The 12,480-nt window shown below is 45.2% G+C and overlaps 1 protein-coding gene across 1 annotated transcript in view; it reads right to left on the bottom strand.

The window, feature by feature from the left end:
* Positions 1-12,480, bottom strand: part of BTBD16 (BTB domain containing 16) — a 56,017-nt gene that overhangs the window by 20,722 nt on the left and 22,815 nt on the right. Inside the window, exons 6-7 of the mRNA XM_030204705.1 lie at positions 2,489-2,603; positions 557-626 (exon numbers count right to left, since the gene is read on the bottom strand). Of these exons, the coding sequence (XP_030060565.1) occupies positions 557-626; positions 2,489-2,603 (185 nt within the window). The remainder of the gene's footprint in view (positions 1-556; positions 627-2,488; positions 2,604-12,480) is intronic.

The raw sequence follows: 12,480 nt of genomic DNA on the forward strand, positions 1-12,480 counted from the left end.
TTTCTCCAAAATTAAAGTGTCCAATTTATATTATCCTTCTGGCAAAAAATGTCCCATTTCCTTGTTTCTCGACAGTAGGAAATCCTTCTGTTTTGCTATCTTCATCAGGAGAAATACATAGCAGTGCATAAAAACTGCTTTACAAAATATCCATAGCAAACAATGTGCTCAAAATGGCTAACGTTTGTATGAGACGCCATTTTGAGCACATTGTTTGCCATGGATATTTTGTAAAGCAGTTTTTATGCACTGCTATGTGTGCGTCAGGAGCTGATTCTTAGAACACCAGAGGAAATATACAAGAACCCTCCTAAGGACACCACAACAAGTGTAGAAGAACCTTCTATAGAACACCACTGGAAATGTACAAGAACCCTCCTTAGGAGGGTTCTTCCACACTTGCTAAGATGTTCTAAGGAATGTCTTTGGGGGTTTTTTTATCCCAAACTTGTAACTCTCTCCTAATTCTTAACCTTTTCCATTTCAGTTTCCTTTCCTCTCTATCTGACCCATCCTCCAGCCCTCTAATTTTCTGTAATGCAAGAAGCAAATTTACCCTCTCAGCAATGTTGTAAAAGCTGCTGATGGTAGAGGAGCAGATTCCAGTCTTCATCATTTGCAGACAACTGTGAGAGAGACAGAACATCTAGTCAGTAATGGGATAACCAGACTGAAATGTATTCATAATTTACTATCCAGCCCATCAGACAGGCCATGTGTGCTGCTTACAGACTAGAAGAGAACAGTGGAAAGAATGAAAAGCATTCAGGTATCTCCTGGTGAACCTCGGATGAGGGAAACAGGAAGGGAGAAGGACAGGAAGGGAGCAGCCTCCAGATACAGAACAAGAGGATGGATGAATGGCTGGAGCCATGGTAAGGGTCTGTGATGCCCTAGGTGAACCTTCAGCATGCACCACCACCCCCCCCCCCAATAGCCCAGCATATCTCCAGTCCTACTCCCCGTGTATCCAGCATTTCCCCGCAAAATGTCCATCATCACCTCCTCAGTTCCTAACTCTTCCAAGAGTGCAGCACCACCCTTTACCTTCCCAACCTCCTAATTGTCAAGCATTCCCCCTTACGTCTCCCCCAAGTAAACAGCATCACCCTTTCCCATCTGTATCCGCTAAGCATCCAGCATTGCTCTCTCTCTTCACTCCCCTCCCCCAAATGTCCAGCATTGTCTCCTGAGGCATCCAGCATCTCCCCTCTTCCATTTGTACCTAGCACTGCTGCTAGAGCTGAGCTGAGCTGCTGCTGCCACCCTGGTCAACCTTCATCAGGAAGTTCAGAGGGGACAGAACCTAGCAGACCTTGAACACATGCATCCACTCAAGGTCCCAAGCCAACTGCTTACTCTGTGTTAGGGCTGCTAAAGATTACTGACCATTGCTCATACCAGCATCACCCCCACATCTATGCTACCCTAGGTGGGTACCTATTCCACTTACTAGCAGGACTGGCCCTGAGAATAGCAGGAGGATTATTGCAGCCTCCAGGTACAGCCTGAAGAGCTTCAGATGAGGGTAACAAGAGGAGAGGAGGAGATCAGCCTCCATAAGTACATAAGTAGTGCCATACTGGGAAAGACCAAAGGTCCATCTAGCCCAGCATCCTGTCACCGACAGTGGCCAATCCAGGTCAAGGGCACCTGGCACGCTCCCCAAACGTAAAAACATTCCAGACAAGTTATACCTAAAAATGCGGAATTTTTCCAAGTCCATTTAATAGCGGTCTATGGACTTGTCCTTTAGGAATCTATCTAACCCCTTTTTAAACTCCGTCAAGCTAACCGCCCGTACCACGTTCTCCGGCAACGAATTCCAGAGTCTAATTACACGTTGGGTGAAGAAAAATTTTCTCCGATTCGTTTTAAATTTACCACACTGTAGCTTCAACTCATGCCCTCTAGTCCTAGTATTTTTGGATAGCGTGAACAGTCGCTTCACATCCACCCGATCCATTCCACTCATTATTTTATACACTTCTATCATATCTCCCCTCAGCCGTCTCTTCTCCAAGCTGAAAAGCCCTAGCCTTCTCAGCCTCTCTTCATAGGAAAGTCGTCCCATCCCCACTATCATTTTCGTCACCCTTCGCTGTACCTTTTCCAATTCTACTATATCTTTTTTGAGATACGGAGACCAGTACTGAACACAATACTCCAGGTGCGGTCGCACCATGGAGCGATACAACGGCATTATAACATCCGCACACCTGGACTCCATACCCTTCCTAATAACACCCAACATTCTATTTGCTTTCCTAGCCGCAGCAGCACACTGAGCAGAAGGTTTCAGCGTATCATCGACGACGACACCCAGATCCCTTTCTTGATCCGTAACTCCTAACGCGGAACCTTGCAAGACGTAGCTATAATTCGGGTTCCTCTTACCCACATGCATCACTTTGCACTTGTCAACATTGAACTTCATCTGCCACTTGCACGCCCAATCTCCAGGTACGGCTAAGCTGAGCCTACTTACTGATGGAAGAGAGCAGGAAACTGCAGCACTTCGGCTGAAGCCAGGACTGGTAGCACATCTTGCATGTCCACCTCACATTCACTGGAGTACAAGTTCCTCAGAGCAACAGCAAAACCTTCGGACAGCAACAGACAATGGGAGAGTAAGCGTTAGAATGACTGACATGAGTATCAGGTCCCAGAAGGAAACCATTTCTTCTTTACAAAGCAGTATCAGAGAGCAGGGTCCCTGACCCAAAGAGCAGGCCTCAGCAGTCTCAGTCTAAGGCTTGCATGACCTGTGGAAGGTGTGGGTTGGTGACAGGAAGGATAGGGTTTCTCAGTTCTGTTCAGGACCGTCAGCTGCTCATGACACCATCACTTTGCCCAGGATCTCCTAAAGAAATCAAGACACAACACCTCCACAAATCCAACTGGAGAATAAATCAGAATTTACTACTTACTACTACTACTTATCATTTATATTGCGCTACAAGGCATACGCAGCGCTGTACACCATACACAGACAGTCCCTGCTCAAAGAGCTTACAATCTAGATAAGACAGTACACAGACAGAACAATTAAGGGTAAGGGAATAGAGAGGTGAGGATACCCTTATCCCTTACAGGGCAAGTAAGTTAGGAGTCAAAAGCAGTGGTAAAGAAGTGGGTTTTGAGTTTTGATTTGAAAATGGCCAAAGATGGGGCTAGACGTACAGGCTCGGGAAGTCTATTCCAGGCGTGAGGTGCAGCGAGATAAAAGGAACGGAGTCTTGAATTAGCAGTAGAGGAGAAAGGCACAGATAAGAGAGATTTATCTACAGAACGGAGTAAGTCTAGTAGCACTATAGAAATGTTTAATAGTAGTAGTAGTAGTACTCGAGGGGGGACGTAGGGGGAGACAAGAGTGGAGAGGTACTGAGGAGCGGCACAGTGAATGCACTTATAGGTCAATAGGAGAAGTTTGAATTGAATGCGGAAACAGGTAGGGAGCCAGTGAAGTGACTTGAGGAGAGGGCTAATGTGAGCATAGCGACTCTGGCGGAAAATGAGTCGCGCAGCAGAGTTTTGGACTGATTGAAGAGGAGAGAGATGGCTAAGTGGGAGGCCGGTGAGAAGCAGGTTGCAATAATCAAGACGAGGGGTGATAAGAGTGTGGATAAGGGTTCTGGTAGAGTGCTCAGAGATGAAGGGACGGATTTTACTGATGTTATAGAGAAAGAAATGACAGGGATCAAGGTTCGGTGCCTGTTAATCCAGGTAGAAGTGACTCCAACTGTGATACAGTGGGGGAAATAAGTATTTGATCCCTTGCTGATTTTGTAAGTTTGCCCACTGACAAAGACATGAGCAGCCCATAATTGAAGGGTAGGTTATTGGTAACAGTGAGAGATAGCACATCACAAATTAAATCCGGAAAATCACATTGTGGAAAGTATATGAATTTATTTGCATTCTGCAGAGGGAAATAAGTATTTGATCCCCCACCAACCAGTAAGAGATCTGGCCCCTACAGACCAGGTAGATGCTCCAAATCAACTCGTTACCTGCATGACAGACAGCTGTCGGCAATGGTCACCTGTATGAAAGACACCTGTCCACAGACTCAGTGAATCAGTCAGACTCTAACCTCTACAAAATGGCCAAGAGCAAGGAGCTGTCTAAGGATGTCAGGGACAAGATCATACACCTGCACAAGGCTGGAATGGGCTACAAAACCATCAGTAAGACGCTGGGCAAGAAGGAGACAACTGTTGGTGCCATAGTAAGAAAATGGAAGAAGTACAAAATGACTGTCAATCGACAAAGATCTGGGGCTCCACGCAAAATCTCACCTCGTGGGGTATCCTTGATCATGAGGAAGGTTAGAAATCAGCCTACAACTACAAGGGGGGAACTTGTCAATGATCTCAAGGCAGCTGGGACCACTGTCACCACGAAAACCATTGGTAACACATTACGACATAACGGATTGCAATCCTGCAGTGCCCGCAAGGTCCCCCTGCTCCGGAAGGCACATGTGACGGCCCGTCTGAAGTTTGCCAGTGAACACCTGGATGATGCCGAGAGTGATTGGGAGAAGGTGCTGTGGTCAGATGAGACAAAAATTGAGCTCTTTGGCATGAACTCAACTCGCCGTGTTTGGAGGAAGAGAAATGCTGCCTATGACCCAAAGAACACCGTCCCCACTGTCAAGCATGGAGGTGGAAATGTTATGTTTTGGGGGTGTTTCTCTGCTAAGGGCACAGGACTACTTCACCGCATCAATGGGAGAATGGATGGGGCCATGTACCGTACAATTCTGAGTGACAACCTCCTTCCCTCCGCCAGGGCCTTAAAAATGGGTCGTGGCTGGGTCTTCCAGCACGACAATGACCCAAAACATACAGCCAAGGCAACAAAGGAGTGGCTCAGGAAGAAGCACATTAGGGTCATGGAGTGGCCTAGCCAGTCACCAGACCTTAATCCCATTGAAAACTTATGGAGGGAGCTGAAGCTGCGAGTTGCCAAGCGACAGCCCAGAACTCTTAATGATTTAGAGATGATCTGCAAAGAGGAGTGGACCAAAATTCCTCCTGACATGTGTGCAAACCTCATCATCAACTACAGAAGACGTCTGACCGCTGTGCTTGCCAACAAGGGTTTTGCCACCAAGTATTAGGTCTTGTTTGCCAGAGGGATTAAATACTTATTTCCCTCTGCAGAATGCAAATAAATTCATATACTTTCCACAATGTGATTTTCCGGATTTAATTTGTGATGTGCTATCTCTCACTGTTACCAATAACCTACCCTTCAATTATGGGCTGCTCATGTCTTTGTCAGTGGGCAAACTTACAAAATCAGCAAGGGATCAAATACTTATTTCCCCCACTGTAACTGCTGCTCACCAGGGCCGGACACAAATTTTTTCCTCTCTTTTCTTTTTTTATTTCATAATTTTAAATGGATTTTGCAATCAAAATATAAAGCCAAGAAAAGTCATCAAAGAAACACACCTCAAATTAAAATTTCATCCAGTCCACATTTACAAAAAACAACCATCAGTTGTAACTTGACCATTACTCAAATGAATAAATCCATGCATCAAATATGACTCTCAACCCAGTGATATTTTAGTCTGGAAAATAAATTTAGTTCTAATTTTTATTCATTTGCAAAACATATAGGGGACCCTTTTATCAAACGGCGGTAAGCCCAACGCGGGCAACCGCAGCAGCCCGGCGGTAGTTCCCTCCCCCAATGCGTGCCATTTCCGGCGCTGGAAAAATATTTCAATTTTTGTAGCACCAGTCAGGGAACATAGCCAGACTTCAGCGGGAGGGGGGTCCAGAGCCTGAGGTGAGGGGGCACATTTTACCCTCCCCCCCCCGGTGCCACCGACCCCCCTCCCCCGCCATTGCCGACCCCACCGCCGCCACCACCAACAACTTTGACCTCCCCCACCCCCCCTTCCGCCGCCAACCCTCCCCAGCCGTCGCCTACCTTTGCAGGCGGGGGGACCCCAACCCCCGCCAGCCGAGGTCCTCTTCTTCCTTCGTTCTGTTTCTGAGTATGTGCAGGACGTCAGACTCAGAAACAGAATGAAGGAAGAAGAGGACCTCGGCTGGCGGGAGTTGGGGTCCCCCGCCAGCAAAGGTAGGCAACGGCGGGTTGGCGGCGGGAGGAGAGGGGGTCGAGAAGGTCATCGGCAGGGGGGTCCAGGGCCAAATCTATGGGGGCCCAGGCCCCCGTGGCCCCATGTAGCTACACCCTTGGCGCCAGTGTATACCACCCTGCCACATGGACAATTTTTTAAGAAAAGGGAAACCTGTCTTTTACCTGCTGCGGTAAAAGGAGGCCTTGGCACACATCAAAAAACCCATACCAACAACAGCACAGGCCCCCTTTTGCCCCATAATTTTTATTCTTATTTTATTCTAGTTCTTGGCAGCATTGATCATTTTCGTTTTTATTCATTCCTGTCCCCCAAATTTTAGGGGTTCTTTTACTAAAGTGCGCTAGTGTTTTTAAGCTCATGCTAAATGCTGAGATGCCCAAAGGAATATAACAGGCGTCTCAGTATTTACAGTCAGCTGATTTTTAGCGCAAGCTAAAAACAGTAGCGCATATTAGTAAAAGACCCCTCCCCCCCCCCCCCAGTTCTTATTCAGTTCATGAATCTCATGACAAATAATTTTAGTTCTAGCTTTCTTTTTTATTGAGAGCAGAACAGACACATCAAGACCAGCTTTTGGAATATAACATGAATTTAAAAGTGTTTCAATGTACTTTGAAGTACTTTGATTTCCAGGAACCTTAAAACCTGTGCATGCAATCCTTAACCTTAACCAATAGCACTGTTCTGTCCGCCAACTGCCTTGCACTAGTTTATAATGTGACCCTAAAATGTGTTTAATGCCTTTACTGTTATTCTCACTTCTAAGGATTTTTATGGCTGCAGTCCTCACTGCAAGGATGTGTGCGCAATGCATTGTGCGTAATGTAGTTTCACAGGTAGTGCAACCACACCTGCCTGTCTGCTACCTAGACCTCTTCTCTTTCTCAGCCAATCTTGGCTCCTTTGTCCACCTGCTATCATTTCCTGGTCATTCTTACTATCTCTGTCCTGAGAGGTCAGCCAGGTATGACCTTTCCCTCCAATCAAGGGCTGTCCTCTAGGACCACCCTTGCTACCTGATGGCAGGCTGTCTGTCCCCAGTGGTCTCTTTACCTCCTCCTCCCTCGGACTGTATGAGCCCCTTCTTGGCCCCTCTCTCTCTCTCTCTCTGTCCAGAGGCATTTTCCATCTTGCTTCAGACAGCACTTGTCCTGCTAAACTCCTTGGAACGAACTTGGTTTTTTACCTTGAATACATCTTCCTAATCAGATATTGCACTTTCCAGTCACCCAGCTCTGAGCTACTTCTTCCTATTTAACTATTTTGCCACCTCTTCAATAAAGCTGCCTTTCGTCAGGTTTCTACCTCCAACCACTGATAAAGCTCTCAGAATCACGGAGTCTCTGTGCCCCGGGGCAACACTCCTGAACATCTGACTGTGAGTAAATTATCTAGATGTATTCAATAAAGGAAACTTCAGAAAATAAAGAGACTTCATGTGTGTTCTGGTGTGCCAAGGTTATACTTCAAGGTATTGAGACTTTACAGTTAACAAGTCTTGAGAGGCTTGACAAGCACATGGTAACAAAACAGCACAAACAGAGAAGAGAATAGCAATGTCCACTATAACTGTTCAAGTTTAGCATTTACTTATAGAAATACTCTCTTTTCCAAGCTACTTTCAAGTCTATTTCTTTGTCCAGCGGTCATCACTCCACACTAGTTGGGCCAGCACTGCAGGCATGCAGATGACAGATTTATTTATCTTAAAAATTTATGAACCACTCTATCTCATGATTCTAGGTACTTTCCAAAACAATATACACAGTAAAATAATTTTTTACGTAAAGTTAACATATAAAAAATCTATCTATCTACTTATCATTTCTATAGTGCTACAAGGCATACGCAGCAGCGCTGTACACCATACACAGAAGACAGTCCCTGCTCAAAGAGCTTACAATCTAAATAAGATAGGTAAACAGACAGAACAATTAAGTGTAAGGGAATAAAGAGGTGAGGATAAAGGACAGGGTAAGTGAGTTAGGAGTCAAAAGCAGTAGTAAAGAGGTGGGTTTTGAGTTTGGACTTGAAAACACCCAAAGACGGGGCTAGACGTACAGGCTCGGAAAGACTATTCCAGGCGTGAGGTGCAGCAAGATAAAAGGAACGGAATCTTGAATTAGAGGTGGAGGAGAAAGGGACGGATAAGAGAGACTTATCTACAGAACGGAGTACTCGAGGGGGGGGGGGGGGGGCGTCACATGTGCAAACAGCAGCAGTAATTTCAGATTTGGTGAGTGCCCATACAGCCGGGACAATTTTTTTTTTTTTAATTTCCTACCATGTGCGGAGTTTCTGGCGTTAATTGGCAGTTGGCGTGTGATGACTGGTCACCACGTGTGTTGCGCGTGAGCCCTTACCACTAGATCAATGGGTGGCATTAAGGACTCAGGCCTAACCCAGGACAGCTACTCATAGGGAGGGAGGGTCATACCCCCGGATAAATCACTCTTTGAAAATGACACTCCCAACACAAGCCAGGTTTCTACTGTAGCAGCATCGGACACTGAGCTGCAAGGTGGGATCAGAAGTCTGGTAAAGGAGCTTCCCGCAAGCCAGAGGACTGATACATTACCAGTTTTTGTGACCATGTTGTCATTTATGTTCAAGGATATGGAGATTTTCTTGCACTTTTTCTGAGTGGGGCTTCTGCGGCCTCCCAGGTGGTGGGTGATGGACTCCGTTGAGGCCGGCAGTTGCCAAGGTCTTTCTCTTTTGCTCCAAGCTGCTGAGAAAGTCGGGATGCAGGAAACACAGAAAGAGAGTGGTCAGACCTCTGTACGTTGCCAGGAAATGCTAAATCTCTATTACTGTGGCACTTCCTACTGCTGCATCTGGACAGGTAGCTGTGTGTCTTGTTTCTGTTTGCAACTGAGGGACATTTTCAGTGTAAAGACAGCCATGTAATTAACATGCATATCTCTGTCCATCCTGCTTATTTTTGAAGGAGAAGGCCGGCCATCTTCCAACACAAATCGGGAGATGGCCGGCCATCTCCTAAACCCAGCCAAATCGGAATAATCGAAAGCCGATTTTGGTCGGCTTCAACTGCTTTCCATCGCAGGGCCGGCCAAAGTTAAAGGGGGCGTTTCGGCAGGGTACGGAAGGCGGGGCGGTGGCGGGTTAAAAAAGAAGGCCTGCTCTGACGAGCACTTGGCCGGCTTCACTTGGTCCATTTATTTTTAGGACCAAGCCTCAAAAAGAGTGCCCCAACTGACCAGATAGCCACCGAAGAGAATCAGGGATCGCCTCCCCTTACTCCTCCAGTGGTCACTAACCCCCTCCCACCCCCCCCCCCCCAAAAAAAAAAAATTTTAAACATTTTTGTGCCAGCCTCAAATGTCATACCCAGCTCCATGACAGCACTATGCAGGTCCTTGGAGCAGTTTTAGTGGGTGCTGCAGTTGACTTCAGGCAGGCAGACCCAGGCCCATCCCTCCCTACCTGTTACACTTGTGGTGGTAAATGTGAGCCCTCCAAAACCCACCCGAAATCCACTGTATCCACATGTAGGTGCCCCCTTTCACCCATAAGGGCTATGGTAGTGTTGTACAGTTGTGGGTAGTGGGTTTGAGGGGTTTTGGGGGGCTCAGCACACAAGGTAAGGGAGCTATGCACCTGGGAGCAATTTCTGAAGTCCACTGCAGTGCCCCCTAGGGTGCCCGGTTGGTGTCCTGGCATGTGAGGGGGACCAAATGCTGGCTCCTCCTATGATCAAATGGCTTGGCTTTGGCCAGGTTTGAGATGGCCACCATTAGTTTCCATTATCAGCAAAAACCAATCGCGGCAATCTCTAACGCTGGTGATCTCTAAGGCCGGCCCAAATGTTGAGATTTGGCCGGCCCCGACCGTATTATTGAAGCAAAAGATGGCCGGCCATCTTGTTTCGATAATACAGTCGGGTATGCCGCTTTAAGAGGACGGCCTTAGAGATGGCCGCCCATATAGATGGCCGGCCCCGTTCGATTATGCCCCTCTATGTTATCCATATAAAGCTGAGACTGGTCTTTCTATGCTGCAGCTGAATATGGGGGGAGAGGGAGTCTCTGCATAAATGTTATAAATATACATTTAAAAAAAAAAGAGGCTTTTTTCATTGGACTGATGTAATATATGTTTTGATAAGCTTTAGAAGACAAAACCTTCTTCAAGTCAGGTATGAGCAAAAGATGACAAAATTAAAGTATATTTCGGCTAATATTCAGCGCTATTTAACCGGCCAATAACGGCTCCTGGCTGTTTATATAGTATTTAGCTGGCTAACCGCTAATATTTAGCGGGAGATAACTGGTTATCTCTGCTGAATATTTGAGGATAGCGCATAGGGGGAGATTCTATATACGAAGTCTAAAAAAAATCGACACGGAAATCAGCGCCAGCTAAGCGTATTCTATAAGCGGTGCCAAGATGTAGGCGAAGTATATAGAATATGCTTACTTATCGCCTCAGAAATATTTCCTTAATTATTACTTCGAAAGGAGTGAAGCCTGTGAAAACTGGGATTGCTTTAATCAGTGGGATTTGAATTAGAGACTTGAGTATATGTATCGTTAAATAATTTCTGGTTTTTAAAAGAGAGAGAATGTAATCAGATGTATTATTTCTAACTAAAATCTGGACAATAAGTATGTTCTCAATTAAATGAATTGACTATACGCCGTGTTTGGTCTTGAGGAAGCCAACCAGATGATCAATGTGGAATAATGAATTAGACGAGTAATATCTGGGGATAATCAGGTTAATACCACGTTTTTTTTCCTGTTTACTGTTCGATTGATCTCCTTGTCTTATTTCACTCTCCCTATTTTTCCTCACTTTGTGGTCTAAGAAAGAGAAAGATTGTATATAATCCATATATCTAGTTGGGATTGTTTTCTTCTTATCTTGTATTAATGTGCAGTCATCTCTGCATTACTGTTTGCAAGTGACCCTTGTAAAATGAAAAATTATAAATAACTGATTTAAAAAAAAAAAAGAAGAGAAGAATACGCTTAGTTACTACTACTACTTAACATTTCTAGAGCGCTACTAGGGTTACGCAGCGCTTTACAATTTAACAAAGAGAGACAGTCCCTGCTCAAAGAGCTTACAATCTAATAGACAAGTGAACGGTTAGTTATCTCAGCACCTAAAACTATGCACCCCCATTTACGCCAATGAAAATGTGGCGTAAATCCCGGTGCATAGATTTAGGCCATATTCTATAGCTACACATGTAAAGTTTGGAATGCCCACAAAATACCCACCTATAGCCACGCCCCTTTTTTTGACTGCACGCGTTAGAAATTAGGTGCATTGCAATACAGAATGTGCATAGCAAGTTGTGCGTGTAAATTCTAATTATTTCCAACTAGTGCTCATTATTGCTTGTTAAGAGCTGTTATCAACGCTGATTAGCTTGTTAAGCCAATTAAATTACGTGCGTTGTTATAGAATATGCTTGGATTTCAGCGCCGATCTCTAGGCGCAGTATATAGAATCTGGGGGATAGTGGCTAACCAGCTATATCGTGCGATATTGCCAGCTCTTTGTGAATATTCAAGCGCTGGCTGACTAAGTTTAGCGGCCAAATTGGAACGTATAAATAGCAGTCTTATCTGAACTTAACTGGCCAGCGCTGAATGTTCACTTAGCTGGTTACGTTTGAGCCAGACACAAAAAAACCCTGGATATTCAATGCCAGTCATTGGAAGGGCCCTGGATTAAATATCCATGGTCAATGCCGATCGTGGCACTTATTAGGATTCATTTGCCGCCTTTTTGAAGGAATTCACTCAAGGCGGTGTACAGTAAGAATAAATCAAGCATGAGGAATAGGCAATTACAGCAGTAAAAATATTCAAATAACAATACAAAGTATGGCATGGTTACTACTTACAATGTCAACATAGAACATTTTAATTGACCGTTAAGGGTATAAGCAAAGATGGAACATATAGATAGGAAAGAGACTAAGAAGTAAGGCGAGTAATTTAAAGAAAGTTGCGCATGAGATCAGAGACATGGTTAACATATAGATAGGTAAGAAAGTAAGAGGAGTTAGAAAGTAAGGTGACTAATTTAAAGAAAGTTGCAAATGAGGTCAGAGACATGGTTAAACACTTATGCGAGCTGCCTCCCATGGTCTGAATATCAGGCCCATTATGTATAGTGAAACATGAAAATCAGTCCAACGCAAGTCTTGAGGGAGAAGTGGATGGGTGATCAGAAGGTGACAGTTTGTATTGTGATAGGAAGGCCAGATCTTCCTTAAGTCCTGTCTTACATAAGTAGTGCCATACTGGGAAAGACCAAAGGTCCATCTAGCCCAGCATCCTGTCACCGACAGTGGCCAATCCAGGTCAAGGGCA

Source organism: Microcaecilia unicolor, chromosome 5 (assembly GCF_901765095.1).
Source record: "Microcaecilia unicolor chromosome 5, aMicUni1.1, whole genome shotgun sequence".
Taxonomy (NCBI): Eukaryota; Metazoa; Chordata; class Amphibia; order Gymnophiona; family Siphonopidae; genus Microcaecilia; species Microcaecilia unicolor.